The sequence below is a fragment of the Mustelus asterias genome, chromosome 2 (genome assembly GCF_964213995.1).
Source record: "Mustelus asterias chromosome 2, sMusAst1.hap1.1, whole genome shotgun sequence".
Classification (NCBI taxonomy): domain Eukaryota; kingdom Metazoa; phylum Chordata; class Chondrichthyes; order Carcharhiniformes; family Triakidae; genus Mustelus; species Mustelus asterias.
This window is the reverse complement of record NC_135802.1, coordinates 145,563,168-145,584,882: the sequence shown is the minus strand read 5'-3', so window position 1 is coordinate 145,584,882 and position 21,715 is coordinate 145,563,168. Positions and strand designations below refer to the sequence as shown.

At 45.4% G+C, this 21,715-nt stretch overlaps 1 protein-coding gene across 1 annotated transcript in view; it reads left to right on the top strand.

The window, feature by feature from the left end:
- Positions 1-21,715, top strand: part of LOC144511940 (NFX1-type zinc finger-containing protein 1-like) — a 73,776-nt gene that overhangs the window by 14,904 nt on the left and 37,157 nt on the right. The window contains exons 3-10 of the mRNA XM_078242428.1: positions 928-1,215; positions 5,689-5,880; positions 7,379-7,570; positions 9,922-11,583; positions 13,046-13,174; positions 14,263-14,411; positions 17,480-17,614; positions 21,297-21,459. Coding sequence (XP_078098554.1) covers positions 928-1,215; positions 5,689-5,880; positions 7,379-7,570; positions 9,922-11,583; positions 13,046-13,174; positions 14,263-14,411; positions 17,480-17,614; positions 21,297-21,459 — 2,910 coding nt within the window. The remainder of the gene's footprint in view (positions 1-927; positions 1,216-5,688; positions 5,881-7,378; positions 7,571-9,921; positions 11,584-13,045; positions 13,175-14,262; positions 14,412-17,479; positions 17,615-21,296; positions 21,460-21,715) is intronic.

Genomic DNA, 21,715 nt, shown 5'->3' with positions numbered 1-21,715 from the left:
CAATGTGGAATGGTGGGTGGTATGTTTCCCTCTGACCAGGATGGTGGGATCCTGAGTCTGATACAGCATTTGGAACCTCTCCAATTATGCACAGACGAGTTTCCTGCCCGCTATCGTGGTGAGCTGATAGCTGATTTGTCTGCCCGCCCTCAGCTCTAGGATTGAAAATTCCTGGCGCCATATTTGAGCACCAGTCCAGCACACTCGTATCACTCTCTCCAGCCCACTTTTCTTCACCAGACAGTGCAGAATGTCAGCAACCCAGAGAGGAATAGCTTGCAGCCTCACGGAGAAGTCTGAACAAAAGGGAAGGTCTGGGTTAGGATAGAGGGTAGGAGAGATTGACTGATAAAGATGTCATGGAATTGAAGGCAAAGGGAGTGGTAATGGTTGTGTAAAGAATAAAAGCATTTGTCCAGAGCGAATGTGAAAGGCCTTTGCTCTCAACATTTCTGGCCTCAGGCCTGCTGCAGTGTTGCCCAACAGGTGCCTTACAACTTTCTGGTCTCAACACTGGGTTCAACAGTTTCAGACCATGAACTCTGTCCCTCATTCCAATTATTTGTTTTTGCCATGTTGTGGTCTGAATTTTTTTTTCGTGTTTTTTGCTTTTGAACAGAGCTGCTCATCATTATTCTTCCATTCACACTTGCTTTCTGGATAAATGCTTTGGGGGTGTGATCCTTCTTTACAACCCCCCCCCCCCCCCCAGCTGATTTTTATAAACATCGACCTGAAACAGGATAAGTGTAAAATGAACTACGGACTTTGCTATCGCTCTATCATCCAAAGTCAGGAACAACGCCAGGGTTGCCTTTTGCTGCCCCTTCCACCCCTCCCCGACCTCGGGGAAGGGGAATGGTTAACATTTATCAAGTGACTGTTGAAACTTATCTATTAAAACTCCTGTTGCATTCTGTCCCAAAGTCAAAGCAAAACCGCAACCCACCAAACAACCGGCACAAGCTAGAAGTTCAAGCAGCACGCGGCCAAACCGACAGCATTCAAAAGAACGAAGACGTGGAAATGACCAGGGTTTTTCGGTATTTAAACAAGTTGAAAGCCAATTCAGCTCCACGCACGCGTCCTCTGGACACCCTCCAGCCTATGGTGGGAGGCAACCTTTTCGAGGGCCCAGGATCTCTGGAGGTCACTTCCACCCAGCAAGTGGTGATAAAGAAACACCTGAAGCAAGTGTTCAAGGAAACCCAAGAGGTGAGTAAGGAACAGCCTTTATCGAACCATAGAATCCCTACAGTGCAGAAGGAGGCCATTTGGCCCATCAAGTCTGCACTGACTCTACGACAGAGCATCTTGCCTAGACCCTATCCCTGTCACCCCATGTACTTACTCCACTAAGCCTCCTAACCTATATAACATTTTAAATTTATTTCTAAAGAACCACTTTGGTTTCATTGACAATGCCAAAAATATTTATAAAATTGAAACTCAGAAAAGCAGTTAGCCTACTTCCAAAAACTAGAATGGAGAAATATTATTTGAGAAGAGGCTTTCACTTTATTACGGTGACAGTGGTTAGTACTGCTGCCTCACAATGCCAGGGACCTGGGTTCGATTCCCGGCTTGGATGACTGTCTGTGTGAAGTTTGCACATTCTCTGTGTCTGCATGGGTTTCACCCAGCTGCTCCAGTTTCCTCCCACAGTCCAAAGATGTGCGGGTTAGGTGGATTGGCCATGCTAAATTGCCCCTTAGTGTCGGGAGATTAGCAGGGTAGACATATGTGGTTACAGGGAAAGGGCCTGGGTGGGAGTGTTGTCAATGCAGGTTCCATGGGCTGAATGGCCTCCTTCTGCACTGTAGGGATTCTATGGCTCTAGGTACTGTTAAAGCATAGTCACTGAAGCTGAGACACCGTGGTCTATAGTTCTGGCTAGGGCATCATTGATGATCCATATGTTACCGGGGTGTAGGGGCACAGTCATGAAGAGTGTTTTGAAAGTTCAGGATTAAAAGGTGATCTGATCGATGTATTTTCAAGGGCCATCACTAAGCACCAAGGCTTCAATGAGAGGCCAAAGTTAAGTTAATCATAAAAAGAGACGTGGATGAGATTGGAAAAACAATTATTTACAAAGATGGTGTTAAAGTATATATTTACAAAAATGTAACATATTGGCAAAACAAGAGACTATAAATTTTCTGACACTAATTTGGGTGATCTGTAGAGGCCAATTTTCATGTGTGAGCCTAGGGCGGCATGGTGACACAATGGTTAACACTGCTGCCTCTCAGCGCCAAGGACCCAGGCTCAATTCCTGGCTTGGGTCACTGTCCGTGTGGAATCCCCCCCCCACCCGCCCCCCCCTTTTCCCGTGTATGCGTGGGTTTCCTCTGGGTGCTCTGGTTTCCCCCAACGGTTCAAAGATATGCAGGTTATGTGCATTGGCTATGCTAAATTGTCCCTTAGTGTCCTGGGATGTGTAGATAAGAGGGATTAGAGGGGTAAATATGTGAGGTTCTGGGAATAGGGCCTAGATAGGATTATTGTTGATGCGGATTCGATGGGCTGAATGGCCTCCTTCAGCACTGTAGGGTTTTTATGATTTCAGTGAATATCAGTAAGGAAAGGGGGGTGGAGGAGGAGGAAGAACATCACCCTGCCCTCACCGGGCACTGTCCTTATTTATACACTGGAATTCTACCGCCTTGCCTGTCACAGAATCGGAGCGGTGAGGAGCAGATGACAGAAATGTCCGTTGACCTCAGGCGAGAATTTCTGGTTTCGCTCAAGCGAGGTCGTTAAAAACCCGCCCATAAAGTTTGTTTGCTATTTCATCTTCTACCTTTTAAGTGTCACATACCTGTCAATCTTTATTTTGCTTTCTGTCAAACTTACAAAATGTGAATGATAAAACTTACTTGTTCTATGGTTTGCTGTCTGTGACCACATAGTGTCTTCAATATGATTGCTTGCTTGGCCTACTTGATGTCATCACTGGTCGCTGGTCGCAGAGACCCCTATAGCTGGCCCCAGAATGAAATCAATGCTGGGGAAAGGTGAAATCTGCGTCACAGACATTGCTAAATCATTGAGGACAACATTTTTAAGATCTGGACGAGTGCTGTCACCTTACAACTGACTGCAAAATCCAGGCGAATGTTTTCAACTTGACTGGAGTCATGGATGAGCCTCATTGGAACCTATGATCCCCTTGGGTCTTTGAAAAAATATGAAAGTTTGTTTTGGAAATTTTTACCTGGTATTTGATTCCCTTAAGAGATGTACATGGACTGGGCAAACAACCGGACGGCATGGTACAATGGTTAGCACTGCTACCTCGCAGTGCCAGGGAGCCAGGTTCGATTCCAGCCTTGGGTGACTGTGCAAACTCCACACATTCTCCCTGTGTTTGCGTGGGTTTCCTCTGGGTGCTCCTGTTTCCTCCCACACTCCAAAGATGTGCAGGTTAACTGTATTGGCCATGCTAAATTGCCCCTTGGTGTCCAAAGATGTGTGGGTTAGGGGGATCAGTGGGATAAATGTGTGCGGTTACGGGTATAGGATAGGGTGTGGGCTTTGATAAGATGCTCTGTCAGAGAGTCAGTGCAGATTCAAAGGCCCAAATGGTCGCCTGAAATGCTCTGGCTACAAGAACCTTCCCTCCATCATAAGGTCAGAAGTGGGGATGTTCACCGATGATTGCGCAATGTTCAGCACCATTCATGACTCCTCAGATACTGAAGCAGTCCATGTTGCATTTGAACAAGATCTGGACAATATCCAGGCTTGGGGTGGCAAGTAACATTCGCGCCACACAAATGCCAGGCAATGACTATCACCAATAAGAGACACTCTACCCACCACCCATGACATTCAATGGTGTTACCATCACTGAATCCCCCATTGTCAACGTTCTTGGGGTTACCATTGACCAGAAACTCAACTGGACTCACCACATAAACACAGTGCCTACAAGAGCAGGTCAGAGGCTAGGAATACTGTGGCGAGTAACTCATCTCCTGACTCCCCAAAGCTTATCCACCATCTACATGGCACAAGTTAGGAGTGTGGTGGAATCCTCCCCACTTGCCTGGATGGGTGCAGCTCCAACAACACTCAAGAAGCTTGACACCATCCAGGACAAAGCAGCCCGCTTGATTGGCACCACATCTATAAACATTCAATCCCTCCACCACCGACACTCAGTATATACTGCTGCTACTATCGACAAGATGTACTGTAGCAAATCACCAAAGATCCTTGGACAGCAACTTACAAACCCACGACCACTTCCATCTGGAAAGATGAGGGCAGCAGATAAATGGGAACAGCACCAGCTGCAAGTTCCCCCCCCAAGCCACTCACCATCCTGACTTGGAAATATATCGCAGTTGCTGGGTTAAAGTCCTGGAATTCCCTCCCTAATGTGGGTCAACCCACAGAACATAGACTGCAGCAATTCAAGAAGGCAGCTCACCACCACCTTCTGAAGGGCAACTAGGGGTGGGCAATAAATGCTGGCTTAGCCAGCATCACCCATGTCCCACGAATGAATAAAAAAAACAGGTCAGAGACTGGGGAATTCTGAGCTGAGTATCTCCCCTTTTGACTACTCCATGTCCGTCCACCCTCTAAAAGGCACTAGTTAGGAGCGTGATGGAACTCTCTCCACTTTTCTGGATTGTGCAGCTCCAACATCGCTCGGGAAGCTCAATACCAACAAGGGCAAAGCAATCCACTCAATTGGCATCCCTTCCAGCATCTTCCAAACCACCTCGAAGGGCAAGAGCACCAGAGGCATGAGAACATTACCACCTGGACGTTCCCCTCCAACCCTCGTGCCTTCCTGACTTGGAATTATGTCACCATTCCTTCGCTGGGGTCAATATCCTGGAACTCCCTCCCTCAGAGCACTGTGGGGTAGGGAGGATGGGGTGCATCTACACCACATGGACTACAGCGGTTCAAGAGGTGGCTCACCATTGTCCTCTGAAGGTTAATTAGGGATGGGCAATAAATGCTGGCCTAGCCATCAACATCCACATCCTGTGAAAGAATAAAATAAGTGTGATTTGTGTTTTTTAACAGACTCCTGGCCCATTGACATTATTATATTATATATACATAATACCAAAATGTATGTTTTGCAGGCATCTACATACCATTTTTGTTGCAGCATTCAGAGCTTGCTTTGCAGCCAATGTGTTTCCCGGCTAACATAGGATTGAGCCATTCAGCCCCTTGAGCCTGTTTACTGTTCAGTCATATCAAGATCAATTTGTATATCAATACCATTTGCCTGCCTTTCCTCCATCTCCCTTGATGTCCTCACACTATAAAAATATCACTTGAAAACTTGGATTGACCGTGAGATCCCGATTTCCACTACCCTTTGATATCTTTGTGTCTTATTTTACTAGTTATGCTTCTACATAGAGGCGGGAAATGGAGAAATCCCTCTACCACTCCTTCCTCCCAGTTGGCCCCTTGACTAATTTTCTATTCTTGAGGCTAAAGGGACCAAGGGATATGGGGGGAAGGTGGGATCAGGATATTGAATTTGATGATCAGCCCTGATCAAAATGAATGGCGGAGTAGGCTCGGAGGGCTGAATGGCCTACTCCTGCTTCTAGGTTCTATGTATTTGAGTCTCTTTTCTTTCTATCCTTTTGTCATACATGTGTCAAATGAGCTAAGCTATCTTTTTTCTGTATTGAATACCAGGACGCCGAGGTGGATTTCAAAGAAGGCAAGTGCCAAATAGGTTGGTGGGTGCCAATGAAAGGGATACATCTGAGAGGCGTGATCAATCTGAGCATTGCTGGAGAAAACCCAAGACCTATGGAAGTCAGCCTAACCTGCTTGATTGCTTCACAAGTGACGGTGTGAAGACTGAGGCACAAAGACAACAGCAAGGTAGGCAAGGGTCGTCTACATAACTTAAGAGGGTGAGAAGGTATAGTATCTAATGTTAAAACATGAATATTAAAGGGTTAACCATGTTGATTTGGGCATCAATAGAATAACTAACAACTTCAGAAAAGAGAGAACCTGCGTTTCTGTTTGTGCCTTTCATGAACTAAAGTGCAAAACACTTTAAACGCCAGTTAAGTACTTTGTGCAACAGTGATTACACTTCTACGTAGAAAACGTTGAAGTCCATATGTGCACTGTAATAATGACCAGATTATCTCTTGAGTACAGGGTTGAATATTGGCCAGGATGTCATGGAGGACTCCCCTGCCTCTCTTCCAAAAGCATCATGGGATTTTTTTTTTAAGCGTGCACTCAGTAGGAGCAGACAGAGCTTTCTGTTAGTGTCTCATTCTAAGGACTGTGTCTGTGACTGTGCACTGCGCGATTATGTGCTCACGTATCTGGAGCAGTGCTGGACAACCAGCAGCCTGGGGTCCACATGCAGCCCATTTGGTTTCTGAGTGCGGCCCACGAGACCTTTTTTGTTGACAATTGCCCTTGTGCAGAGTTGGCACATTCCACTGATTTCCGTCCATGTAGTGTTTTTCATATGACTGAAGTGGGGCATGTAAAGTAAGGGCAAGGGAGATAGGTGCATGCTGATTGCTCACAAAGTTGACTGTGTGAGCATTGCATGCCCTCTGCTTCCAAAATGTAAATATTTCTTTTGTTTTTACCATTTGAACTTCTATTAATATGTAAATGATTAAGCATTTTCTATGACCCATTTTTGGCATGTATTTAACCTTATTCAAGGATCATAGTTGGTGAACAAGCTTGATTTCAATCTGGAGTTGAAGGAACCTCACTAGCCTAGATTGCCCATCATTGATCTGGAGTGTGACTTGGACCTAAAACCTTCTGACTCATGGGCTAGAGTTACCACTGAGCCGTGGCTGACACTTTTTGAGAAGCCAGTATAAAAGATGAGGGAGGGATTGCTGATCAGTCAACAGGCTTCCACGTACCAACTCGCAAAGTATGGGACAAAAGGGCTTGCACTTCATTCAAATAATGCACTGTTTTCTTTAGCATTTAATTTGCACATTTTTTTGCATTGCTTGATTCATATTGCAGCATTTTTTAAAAAGTGAAGAAGACACTTGGTTATCAAACAAAGATTATGTTAGAACTTTGAGCAAATCCCAACTTTACAGGTTTGCGATCCACTAATTCACTGATTTGAGTGACCTCTTGTACCCAGTGTAACATTTATAGGTATAAACTATGTACCATTCTCCATCTCTGTTTCAGTGAAATATTCTAATGTTTGACACTTGCATTAATGACACACAAACTCCCACTGATGGCAGTTTTGCCTCAATGAAACCAAAGCTAAGATGGAAGATACATATAGTGTTACTTAACAAAAGATAAATTCTTGACACATAGGCGTGTTACAGGCAATAAGACAAAAGCTATTTTTTTTAAATTACAGGACTAAGAGATGAGCACCGAGGGAGGAACCCGCACCGCACGCAAAATTGGTCCAAGGACTCCACGGAAGAGAACCGGTCTGAACGGCGCAACCACTCACAGCATCACAAGAGAAATCCCAATCTTTATGGAAGTCAGTCTGACCTACTTGACATTGTTGAGAGCGAGAATCGACGACAGCAAATACCACGAGGTCAGCCAAGTGCGAGCTATAAATTTCAAACTTGGGGGTGAGGTGTAGAATGTTTAAAATGTCACTATTAAAAGAGATGCACACTCGGGCCGGGATTTTACAGTCCCATCAGTGGCTGGCATCATCACGGGTGGGACAGGAGCATTTGGAGAGCGGCCAACGGTCAGTTTACTTTTGACTACTGTCCAAATTTTTTGTCCCGGCTACCATAGGAAAATTTTACCTTTAGTTTCATTTGTGATGAACTGCAGAATAATTTAAAATGAGGAAAAGTAAGCTTACATTTCCACAGCACCTGTCATGAACATCACAAAACATTCCACAGGCAATTAATTGCTTCTCGAAATATATTCCCTGTTTTTCTGTAGAAACATGGCAGTCCCAGCATGTTCCCACAAACATGACAATGACTTGGTCCTTTGTTCCAGTTATGGTTGAGAGATAAATGTTGGCCAGGGCACCGGGGAGAACTCCCCATACTTTTTCCAACAACTTTGTGAGATTCTTCTTAATATCCACCTCAGACAGAACTGCACTTCAGTGTCCCATTGAAGGACTGTGCGCTGCACTAAAAATATGAAATTGGATCATGTGCTCAAGCATCATATTGTGAGTTGAACCCACAGATTCCGAGTCCAGAGAACCAGCACAGAACCTGGCTGACACTTGGGGATAACATTATCAGAGATGAGGGAGGGTTTGCTGATCTTACTTGCAAAGAATGTGACATAGAATCCCTACAATGCAGAAGGAGGCCATCGAGCCTGCACCGACCGCAATCCTTGCCTGGCCCTATCCCCTTAACCCTATGTATTTATCCTGCTAATCCCCCTGACATTAAGGGGCAATTTATCATGACCAATCAACCTAACCCGCACATCTTTGGAGTGTGGGAGCAAAGCGGAGCACCCGGAGGAAACCCACGCAGATGTGGGGAGAGCTAGCAAACTCCACACAAGACAGTCACCCGAGGCCGGAATTGAACCTGGGTCCCTGGCGCTGTGAGGCAGCAGTGCTAACCACTGTGCCACCCACAAAAGACAGAAGGGTTAGACGAGAAGTTCATGTTATCAAATGATCTAATGATTTCTTAAGCATCACAGTATAATTTAAATGAAGTGTTAATATTACTCAACTCAATTTATTGGGTAATTTTTAGGCTATTGAGTTGGATGATCAGCCATGATCGTAATGAATGGCAGAGCACGCTCAAAGGACTAAACAGCCTCCTCCTGCTCCTATCTTCTGTTTTTTTTTAGCACAAAAGAAATCTTCAGTTACCAAGAGTAAACTATACCATAACTGTGAGCATAATAGTGTCATGTTCATGAATGTTATGATCCACTGATGAACTGATCTCACACACCCAGCGTAACGTTTGCAGATGTAAATTTTGCACCATTCTTCATTCTGGTGTTTCAATGAAATATTCTGGTATTTGCTACTTACCAGACAGAAACTGCCACTGATGATGGCTTTGCTTCAATAAGGCCAAAGCTAAGATGCATGATACTTAAAAAAGAAAAGGAAATTCCTGAGATATGGACTTCACTGTCAAGGCTGTCATTTATTGCCCATCTAATTCCTGTGGAGAATGTTGTATTAGGCTTCCTCCTCGGAATACTGGGCTCCGTTTGGGAAAGGTACTTCCACAATTCTGTTGGATAGGATAAAAGTTTGATCCAGCAGCAATGAGGGAGTAGTGATTTAGATATCTAAATGAAAATGGTATGCGATAATACCACTAAGCGATGGCCAAGTGATATTATCACTAAGCTATTAATCTAGAAACTCTGGGGACCTGGGTTTGAAACCCACCGTGGCAGATGGTCAAATCTGAATTCAATAAAAAGTATCTGGAATTAAGAATCTACTGATGATCACGAAACCATTGTTGATTGTCGGGGAAAACCCATCTGGTTCACTAATGTTCTTTAAGGAAGGAAATCTGCCGTCCTTACCTGGTCTAGCCTACATGTGACTCCAGAGCCACAGCAATGTGGTTGACTCTCAACTGCCCTCGGGCAACTAGGCATGGACAATAAATGTTGGCCAGCCAGCGATGCTCATGTCCCATGAATGCATTAAAAAAAACTTGGGGGTGATGGTGTTCCCATTGCTCCTGCGGCACTCTTCTTTTAGGCAATGGAGGCTGTGGGTTTGAGAGGTGCTGTTGAAGGAGTCCTGTTAAGTTATCCACACTGTAGCATTGGTTCACTAATGCGATGTGTAACTGGATGGAGGGGTTACCAGTCAAGCTGGTTCTTTTGGTCTTGGTTTGATTGAGCATCATAACTTCATAATCTCTACACTTCTTGTACCAATATATTCTGTTTCTCCTCCAATTTTAGGTAGACAGTCGTCCTCTCGAGGGAGAGGCAGAGAGTACCATCGCGTTAACCGTGAAAGCCATTCGCAGCAAAGTTCCAAACGACCTGGGAGTCAAACCTGTGGCAGTCAGGGACAACACAAACACACAAGCGCTTCTCGAACCAGCCAATACTCCCAACCTGCTCGAACTTCTGCAGCCACATCTAGTAAACCTTATCAACACAAGCAGTGGAAGATTGACAGTCGAGAGCTCGAACGACTGTCTGTGATGGAGCCAGCGGACATCATAATGAGATTGGTCTCTCCAAGAAGTGGGCTGAAAGACTTCCTAAATCAGGCCAACCCTGACAAACACTTGATTGTGTCCTTTCTGAAAGTCCTCTGTTTGGCATCCAAATGCCAATCCAGTCGTCAGAATTTACACTATCTCTTAGAATTGATTAAGGATTCCATGTTTCTGAAAAGTATCCTCCCCGAGTTTGTCGTCAGTGCTCAGACAGAAGTGTTGCCGGAGGCGCACTTGGAAAACTCTGCCCACCTCGCTTCTACCGTGAAGTTGCTCTGTCAGATGATTACTGTCTACCCTGCCAGTGCTTTCCTGGAAGTGTCGCTGCTAGCTGCATTGGTGCAGTCAACTTCAACTTACCTGCAGTCTATCGGCATCCCAGCCTCGGCAGAAGCTAAGACGGACTTGCGAAATCTGCAGCAGATGATCGCAACTCTGCAGGACAAGAAGCGAGATGGGAGTTTGAAATCTGATGTCTACAACTACTTCACGAGGCCTGAGGTGGAAGACTTTCGGAGCATTTCGATATATCCAACCTACGATGACATTCATCTAATCAATAAGCCTTATGTGAGACCCAATATTGTCACTGGAAAGTATCCAGACACTGCCACGTACCTTGACATACACTTTCGTCTACTGCGTGAAGACTTTGTTCGCCCACTAAGGGACGGCATTTCCAAATTGTTGACCTGTGACCAGAAGGAGTTGAAGAAGAACAAAATAGACGATATCAGAATTTATTTTGATGCGCGTATCCTGGGCACCCTGTGCACACGTAGTGGTGTCTTCTTTCAGGTTCAGTTTGATATAAAACTGCTGGAGTTTGTGCGATGGGAGAGCTCCAAGCGACTGCTCTTTGGGTCTTTTCTTTGCCTATCCAAAGACAAATTTGAAACCATGCTGTTTGCGACGGTGGCGAACCGAGGCCTCGACGAACTGAAAAAAGGTATCATCACACTCAGCTTCACTGAAGAAAGCAAGCATCAGCTGGTGGACATTAAGTCGACGGACTCTTTTCTAATGGTCGAAACGACTGCTTACTTTGAAGCGTATCGCCATATTCTGGAAGGTCTGAAAGAAATTAAAAACGATGAGTTACCCTTTCAGAAATACATTATCGAGTGCCAGGCTCACGTTGCAGAACCGAAATATCTAAAATATGGTTCTCAAAACTATACACTCGAGCCCCTGATGAAGGAAGAACCTCTCAAAAGCCCAAAGCAGTCCGTCTTTTCCATGTTCAACCTACTGAACTTTAACAGTGATTTCAATGTGCGTGATTTTCGGACGTGGCCTTCTAAAGAAAAGTTAAGCTTTGACGAATCCCAGATGAGCGCCATGCAGACGGCTGTAACCAAGGAGCTCGCTATTATCCAGGGTCCGCCAGGAACAGGTAACGTAATAGAAAGAACTTGCATTTATATCCAACCTGTCAGGGGTGGCATGGTGGCACAGTGATTAGCACTGCTGCCTCACAGCGCCGGGGACCTGGGTTCGATTCCTGGCTTGGGGCACTGTCTGTGCGGAGTCTGCACGTTCCCCCGTGTCTGCGTGGGTTTCCTCCGGATGCTCCGGTTTCCTCCCACAGTCCGAAAGACCTACTGGTTAGGTGCATTGGCCATGCTAAATTCTCCCTCGGTGTACCTGAACAGGCACTGGAGTGTGGCGACTAGGGGATTTTCACAGTAACTACATTGCAGTGTTAATGTAAACCTCCTTGTGACAAGAAATAGAATTTACTTTAGTTTTGCTGGAAACCCCAAAATACCTCACTGAAGTATAGATCCCCTTTGTGTAGGCAAACACATCAGCCAATTAGCAGACAAGCCATTGTGCCACCGGGCCACCCATTAATGCAAGTTTTTTTTATTCATTCGTGGGACATGGGCATCGCTGGCTAAGCCAGCATTTATTGCTCATCCCTAGTTGCCCTTTAAAAGGTGCTGGTGAGCTGCCTTCTTGAATCGCTGTAGTCCATGTTCTGTGGGTTGACCCACAAAGCTGTTCGGGAGGGAATTCCAGGATTTTGACCCAGCGACTGCAAATGGCATTCCAAGTCAGGATGGTGAGTGGCTTGGAGGGGAACTTGCAGGTGGTGGTGTTCCCATTTATTTGCTGCCCTTGTCCTTCTAGATGGAAGTGGTCATGGGTTTGGAAGGTGCTGCCTCAGGATATTTGGTGAATAGTACACACTGCTACTACTGAGCGTTGGTGGTGGAGGGATTGAATGTTTGTAGATGTGGTGCCAATCAAGCGGGCTGCTTTGTCCTGGAGGGTGCCAAGCTTCTTGAGTGTTATTGGAGCTGCACCTATCCAGGCAAGTGGGGAGTATTCCACCACACTCCTGACTTGTGTCTTGTAGATGGTGGATAGGCTTTGGGGAGTCGGGAGGTGAGTTACTAGCCGCAGTATTCCTAGCCTCTGACCTGCTCTTGTAGCCACTGTGTTTATGTGGTGAGTCCAGTTGCGTTTCTGGTCAATGGTAACCCCAAGGATGTTGACAGTGGGGGGATTCAGTGATGGTAACACCATTGAATGTCACGGGGCGGTGGTTAGAGTGTCTCTTATTGGTGATGGTCATTGCCTGGCATTTGTGTGGCGTGAATGTTACTTGCCACTTGTCAGCCCAAGCCTGGATATTGTCCAGATCTTGTTGCATTTGAACATGGACTGCTTCAGTATCTGAGGAGTCGCGAATGGTGCTGAACAGCAAGATTAATGCTTGCAACCCTTCACCCAAGTCCAGTCACCTTCTGACATGGTTGGGTACAATCCGCTTTGTATGTGTTCTAATCATTCAGTTTTCAAAAATGTATTTGCGTCCTTTATTAATGACTCTCTTTTATGGTTTGCAGGGAAAACCTTTCTGGGACTCAAGGCTGTCAAGGTTCTTCTGGCTAACTCGGACATTTGGCAGTCTGCTGGTGCTTCTCCCATTTTGGTGGTGTGCTACACCAACCACGCACTGGATCAGTTCTTGGAAGGTCAGAGACTCCAGTATGCAGCAGATAATTAAAGCTGTTTGATAGTGTTGGAATGATGCTCGCATTGATTAGTCGTGTGTCTGCTGTTCCAGACTCTGGCAGTAACACAGTCTGTTACGGATGCTGATTCCACACCATCCATTTGGGCTCGGGGAGGGGAAGCATCAACCAGCTTAACTTCATGATTACGGCCTCTTTATTTAAATTCTGAACTCTCTCCTCGCAGAAAATAGTTTATCTCCACCCTATCAGCTCCTTTTAATCATCTTAAACATTTTGATTAGAGCAACACTTGATGCTCTGTATACATGTTAACACAGGCCTCCTTTATACGACCTATTTTTACTATTTAACCCTTTCAGCCTTTGGTATCATACTTGATGCACCCCTTCTGAGATATATGCTGGAATTTTACTGCCTCGCCCGCCTGAGGCTCGTAAGATCCCACCCGAGGCCAACGGAGAATCCCGTTCTGCGAGCCTCGCCCGCCCCGATTCTGGGGTGGGCAAGGCAGTAAAATTCCAAATGTAGGGAATTTTATGAGAGAAATTCTGCGTGTCCAGCGAGTGTGAAAATGGGAATGCAGATTTCTTTTATGGACGAGATTTTTCTCCCAATCTTATGCACCTAGTGCTTGAAAAAATGGGCTCGACTGTTTCTAGCTACTAGAGGCAGTGGACGGGGCTTAATTTGCCAGAGAGCCTGATCAAGCAACAGAGAGAGCTATTGCGCATGTGCAGATCTCTGGCTGCACATGCGCATTCTAACAGCAGAGGCAGGACAGAGAGAAAGAGATCTGTCAGGCCTCTGCTGCTGCAGACAGCTTCAACTCAGCACCCCTCCCCCACCACAGCTGATTGCAAGCCCCACACCACCTGAAAATGTAGCCCCCACACCTCCCTCCCCACCGATTTGCATGCAGAGCAGTAGCAACCCCCCCACCCCACAATCTCTGATAGTGTGCGCAGTGCTGCCCACCCCCCTCCCCTCTTTGGTTGGGCAGCCCTAGCCTGGCACCGCCCCTCCACGATGCTGTTTGTCTTTTGTGTCAAAAGAAACCTTAAATCAAATGATTTCTGTTCTTTCAGGGATCCACACGTTTCTGGACACTGGGTTGGTCAGAGTTGGAGGAAGAAGCAGCAGTAAAACACTGTCCAAATTTTCCCTGCACACGCTCAGGAAGGACCCGAACTTCCGGAAAAATCTGCCAGGCTCCCTGAAAGGCACACATACTGCGGTGAGTTGGACAAGTGAATGTTTACAGTTGAGGTGCACTCATTTTGCAACCATTGGGTACATGAAATAATTTATAAAATAATAAAGAGGCATTATCATCCTACTTTCATTGAGCAGAACTTGCATTAATATGAGGCGGGAAGGGGACCAGGGGTAAGGAGTAGGGACCTTTGCTCCATTTCCCATTAGTCTTCATCTTCAGGGATGGGGAGGCACATTATTCTCTATTCCTAGTTGCTGTTGTGGATTGCTGAAACTGAGTAACTTGTAAGGTTACTGCAGAGAGCAGCTAAAAGTTAATGGATCAAATCGGACATGGTTTCCTTCCTTTTGAAGAATTGATGATGACCTCATTATTTTTCTTCGAATTTTCAACCATATGCGTTTGGAAGTGCCGTTTGCTGTTGTCTGACAGACTTTGAGTCGAGTCAGAAATTGCATTTATACAATACCTCTGAAAACCTCTGGATCTCCCAGAACATGTTACAGCCAAAGCAGTATTTCTGAATGGTTGTCAGTTTGAAATGTAGGTGCACCCGACAGGTGCATGAGGACCTACAAACAACAATGAGATAGAAGAATCGTAGAATCCCTGGAGTACAGAAGGAGGCCATTCAGCCCATTGAGTCTGCACTGGCAACAATCCCACCCAGGCCTTGTCTCCGTAACCCCACATATTTACCCTGCTAGTCCCCCTGACACTAAGGGACAATTTAGCATGGCCAATCAACCTAACCTGCACATCTTTGGACTGTGGGAGGAAACCGGAGCACCCGGAGGATACCCATGGGGAGAATGTGCAAACTCCACACAGACTGTTACCCAAGCTGGGAATCGATCCTGTGTCTTTGGTGCAGTGAGGCAGCAGTGCTAACCACTGCGCCAGATATGTTACCGGATAACCTATTTTTGTGATATTTGCTATGGGGTAAGTATTGGTCAGGATACTGGGGAGCACTCACCAGTTCTTTGACATGGGGCGCCCCACGCACATCAATGGGCAGAGTGAGAGCCGAGGAATCAGGATCACACCCGATTTCTCGGCTCTCCCGATTTTATGAGAACCAGATTTCCGCCAAAATCAGCCTTTCACCGGAAATGGGGGAGAGGCTGAATAATTTATTTAGATATGAATTTGCATGTTTAGTGAACCCGTCGCTCAATCATCTGGGTTCACAGTCCATTGACCCCCCCCCCCCCCCCCCCCCCCCGGGAGGCCAAGTGCCCATGCGTTGTGGGACTCGCTGTGGGCTCCCCTGATTGCGGCGGGGGGCGGGCGGGCAAGGGGTGGTGATGTTACTGGTTAAGGTTGCCTGACAGATCTCTGTCTGTCAGACCCCGGCATTTGCTATTGAGCATGTGCAGAATCAGAAGTCTGCACGTGCAGTAGTTCCCTCTATAGGCTGGTTGGCGAATTAAGTCCAGCCCATTGCCTGCAGCGGCTAGAAATGGTCTAAATTATTTTTTCAGTGACTAAGTGCATATGTTTGGGCATGAAAATCCACCCAGAGTACGGATCAGAAACTCCCCCGTTGTCACGCTAGCTGGACACTTAGAATCGATCTGTCCGTAGTGTCATAGGTACCTTTATGTTAACCATATCGTACACTGCGGCACTGAACTTCAATATGCAGTGTAAGAAAACATGAGTAATTCACTTACTTTTGAAAGGCATCCGCTCCATTTTGAATGAAAGGAAGTTCTCTCTCTACATCTTTCTCTTCCTCTTCTTCCCACCCCTCATTCTCCTCCTCCATGTCTTTTTGTCTCTCCACTGACCTCACCTGTCCTCCAAATATTTCTCACTCTTCCCTCTGCTCACTTTTGCATTCCTCTGTCTTGTTCGCCACTCCTCCTTACTGCTGTCATTCACTCTCCCCTCCCACTCTCTCGCTCTGCCTCCACTATTCATCTCTCCTTCTGCTCTCCAAACCCTCGCTCTCCTTCCACTGTTTATCTCCCTCGTCCTCCATGTCCTGCACTTCCCTTTCTCTTGCTCTCTCATCCCTCTCTCACTCTCACCTACAGGACATCCCCACCCTTTCCTCCCACCTACTACTCAATTCCCTCTTGAAGGTTGCTATTGAACCTGCTTCCAGCCTTTTTAGGCACTAGATCAAAACTACTCACTGAATTTTTTAAAAAATTCATTCCTCCCACTTGGTTCTTATGCCAATTGTCCTAAATCTCTGTCCTCTGTGACTCCTTAGTTTTGATGTGGAGATGCCGGCGTTGGACTGGGGTAAGCACAGTAAGAAGTCTCACAACACCAGGTTAAAGTCCAACAGGTTTATTTGGTAGCAAATACCATAAGCTTTCGGAGCACAGCTCCTTCGTCAGATGGAGTGGATATCTGTTCTCCAACAGTGCACAGACACCGAAATCAAGTTACAGAATACTAATTAAACAGGGCATTCAGCCTTGGATCTTCAGGTAAACGTTCTCCAAGGCGGCCTTCACGACACACGACAGCGCAGAGTCGCTGAGCAGAAACTGATAGCCAAGTTCCGCACACATGAGGACAGCCTAAACCGGGATGTTGGATTTATGTCACATTATCAGTAACCCCCACAGCTTTCCCCCTGATCTTGCAGAATCTCACTAGCTGTTCTGTCTGGAGACAATACACATCTCTTTAACCTGTGTTGAATGCTCCCTCCACCCACATTGTCTGTACCTTTAAGACCTGGCTGGCTGTAGAGATTTGCATTCTAATTAGTATTCTGTAACTTGATTTCTGTGTCTGTGCACTGTTGGAGAACAGATATCCACTCCATCTGACGAAGGAGCTGTGCTCCGAAAGCTTATGGTATTTGCTACCAAATAAACCTGTTGGACTTTAACCTGGTGTTGTGAGACTTCTTACTGTGCTCACTCCTTAGTTTTCCATACTGAACCTATAAAGAGTCACCATAATTTTGAATACTTCTATGAAATCCCCTGTTAACCTTTTACGCTGTGATCATTTTGGCTTGCAGAACAGTATTAACATCGTTGGGGGGGATTTTGCAAGGGAGTGAGCTTTCCTCACTTACCTCAGAGTTGTGATGTTTTATTATATTCCCACAGCTGATTGAAGAAAGGGAAGGGATCCAGAGAACAATTGAAATGTTAGCCGCGTCATTGGAAGCAAGTGAGAATGGTGTACTTCAGATGTATATTTTATCAAAACACATTGCTCCCAAACACTTGAGGAGTCTGCAGGTAGGAATGTTAACTTTCTAGACTCGCATCTGTATGTACAGACAGAAAGCTCATGTTAATGAATCTTGTCTGGTTATCATGTGGAGAAATATGACTGGTTGTGTGTCTGTTACTGGTCCCTTCTTTTCTTCTCGAAGCCAGGGATTGCTCCATCCCTCCTGCCCACTCCTTCTCAGCAGTCCGTGTCAGATTCCCCCCTCTTGTTCATCCAAGTATCCAGCCAAGAGTGGAGGAGGAGCTCTATAAGAGTATATCATAATGCATCTGAAAGCTAATTCTCTCTCGCATTATCCAGTATTCATTGGCAAAGTTTTTGGATTCCTATCAAGACGCAGCCTTTTGAAGCTGGTCATAGTCGTAGAAGTATGCAGCACAGAAAAGGCCCTTCGGCCCATCATGTCTGCACCGGTCAAAAACAAGCACCTAACTATTCTAATCCCATTTTCCAGTACTTGGCCAATCGCCTTGTGTGTCTTGGCATCGCACATCTCAATACATCTTGGATATTATATGAACGTCTCTGCCTCCACCACCACCCTTCTGGGCAGGTGTGATCCAGACTCCCAGCACCCTTTGGGTGAAAAAGTTTTTCCTCACATCCTCCTGCCCCTTACCTTGAATCTATGCCCCTGATCATTGATCCTTCCTCCAAGAGGAAAACGTTATTCCTGTCTAAGTTATCAATGATGTGGAGATGCCGGTGTTGGACTGGGGTAAACACAGTAAGAAGTCTAACAACACCAGGTTAAAGCCCAACAGGTTTATTAGACTTCTTACTAAGTTATCAATGCCCTTTATTATTTATTTTGTTTGTATCATAATTTTGAGGTAACATTTTATATTTCCTGGGGTTCAGCATTCCTGGCCATTCCCATAAGTGCACCTTGTGTTAATATTAAATGTTAGTATATAATGGAGGAATAATAGAGCAACTTGTCTTTTACTTCAGCAAGTTTATTCAGTGTCCAACTTGGCAGAGGTCCAAACTCCTTGTCATTCCCTCACTGCAACTATTCCAGTTGTGTCTATTTATACTCTTTTGCGGGTTAAGGCAATAATCGACCACTCTCTGTCTTTAATAAGGCAATTAGCATAGCAATGTAATTGCCAAAGCATGCATTTGCTGATAAATCGACACTCAGTATCTCCTACAAAGCAGCTGGATGTGGTGAGATCCTGGAGTTGTATACGGAAGCGTGTACCTGTCCTGTGACTTGCTAGAACATATCACAAGCTGCCACATAATCACATCTCCAGTAGATGGAAGAGTATACTCTTATCCAGAGTATAAACCAACAGTCAGCTTTGTTTAAACTTGAATAAATAAACGCAGACACCATTTGTACAACTTGAATTCAACATTGAACTTTAGCATAGTAAAACAATGCAAAGGTCTTTACAGAAGCATAATCCGACTAAGTTTGACACTGAAACAGTAAAAGGAAATATTAGGCTTGGTGACAACAAACTTGGTAGAAGAGGTGAGCCTTGGAGAACGTCTTAAAGCAGAGGAGAAAGAGATGGATCGGTTTAAGAAGGGAATTCCAGACCTTGGGAGCGGGTCAGCTGACAGCACGGCCAGTGATGATGAGACAAAAGGAATAGGGTTGCATAAGAGGCCAGAGGTGACTTAAAGGATTGTCAGGTTTGAGGAGGTTACAGATAAAGGGAGTGGTAATGCCATTTTAACACCAGCATAAGAATTCCAAGATTCAGTTAGTGGGCCAGAAGCAGATGTAGGTCAGAGGTGATGGGAACTTGGTGCGAGTTAGGATAAGTTAGAAGCAGTTATTTTCATTATTAATAAACTTCACTAACCTCCTTTAATGTCAGAAACAATGTGTTGTGTTACCTCTCAATTTTAAGCTGATGCTTGAAACAAGGTTGCTAACATAGAATCCCTACAGTGCAGGAGGAGGCCACTTGGCCCATCGAGCCTGCACCGACAACAATCCTATCCCTATAACCCCACGTATTTACCCTGCAAATCCCCCTGGCACTAAGGGGCAATACATGTTTGGAGTGTGGGAGGAAACTAGAGCACCCAGAGGAAACTCACACAGGAAGAGTGTGCAAACTCCACACGGTCACCCGAGGCTGGAATTGAACCTGGGTCCCTGGCACTGTGAGTCAGTAGTGCTATCCACTGTCCCACATGCTGGTTAGGTGCATTGGCCATGCTAAATTCTCCCTCACTGTACCCGAACAGGCAGCAGAGTGTGTCGACTGAGAGGCTTTTACAGCAACTTGTGATACTAATAAATAAACTAAACTTCAAGTTATGTGGCTTTTAGCAACCAGAGTCCTCTGGTTAGTCCTATGGCCAGATGAACATGCTCCCTGGTTATAGTACTACCGAATGATGTATCAGACTTCTTTGAAGACATTCTAGAGTGCAAGGAACTAAAGTTTGCATTTCTCTTATTAACATTAGATAGTCCATCCACTCACTAGATTTGTGAATACAAATAGCCAGATGACGTGCTTACATTTGAATTGAAAAACCTGACTGGTCTTCATCTAAGGGCAAATGTCATAAATGAACCCCATGCATGTCCAGACTGACTTGAACTTTGCCCTGTCCTGAGGGGGAATGTATAAACAATCCACACATAAAAGATGTGTGTTCCAATGCTTCCATCAGAAACAGCCGGCAATAACAATTGTTTATCTAACGTGTATAACCAGCAAGAAAGAATCGCTTCTCGGCCTTTTGGCTAAGATCAAATGTAGTCTGCAGATGCTGCACTTGGTAGTGGTCATTGGGTTGCATTTAAGCTTCATATGAAGCAATTTTTAAAAGCGGTATCTCGGCCTTTTGGCTAAGATGCAAATGAGATCAAGCCTGGGGGGGCGGAGACGTCTGCCTACTCCAATCAGCTTGGCTCAAGTAGATCAGGCCCAAGACAGGGTAGAGGATTGCATGCCCTGTCTTGTCAGCCTGGATCGGAAATGTCTCAACTTGTTGAGACTCTGAATTGGACTTGATTTGATTGAATTGGAAAAGTATTTTTAAAAAATCTGACAAATAATCCATCATGGACAAATATCACTTCAATTTTTTGGCTACAGTTAAATAGACTTTGTCAGTTGAAACAATAGCTGGTGCCAATACCTGGAACCCCAGGGAGAATGCATTTGTGTTGGTGATCAAGTTTGCACTTCCACAATCCAGGGTCCAAAGTGACATTCCAAAATTTACTTTGGGCTGGTATCTGATGCAATATAAGTGAGAGCAGTAATGGAGCAAAGGATTCGAATCATAGAATCCTGCAATGCAGAAGGAGGCCATTTGGCCCATCGAGTCTGCACCAACAACAATCCCACCCACGCTCTATCCCCATAACCCCATGCATTTACCTTACCTAGTCCCACTGATAGTAAGGGGCAATTTAGCATGGCCAATCCACCTAACCCGCCCATCGTTGGACTGTGGGAGGAAACCAGAGCACCCGAAGGAAACCCATGCAGATACTGGGAGAATGTGCAAACTCCACACAGACAGTGACCCAAGCCGGGTCCTTGGTGCTGTGAGGCAGCAATGCTGACCACTGTGCCACCGTGCCGCCCTTAATTCAAGCACGAGTCGGTCAACACATTTGCCAATCAATAATATGATCTGGATTATTTCTAGGTGTGGTCAAAATAATTGTTAACACGTTGGGATTCTTTACACTTTAAGGTGTCCTTTGAAGGTCGGCGATCTCGCCAATCCATCATACTGGAATGGTTAGGAACAACATCTGCATTCCGATGTTATTTTCCATCTGAATCGATGACAGCAGACAATGGCGCAGAAGATGACCTGGAGGAAACAGGCTCAAATGACATGGAGGGAGACACAGGTAATAGAAAATTCCAATTCTTTCCTCCATTTAAAAAAAAAATGAAGTAAATATAAGTTTCTGGGTTATTTTATCAAAGAATGTTCATTGTGGGCAGCTCAATGAATCTCTGCATTTCTTTTAAACTGTATAAACAGCTACATATCAAACCATCAACTCCACTCTGATGAAAGGTCATGAGCTGAAATGTTGGGCTGAGCTTGGTGTGCCCCCGTGGGTGCGTTTCAACTGCGGGTGGATCTCATAAAATTGGGCA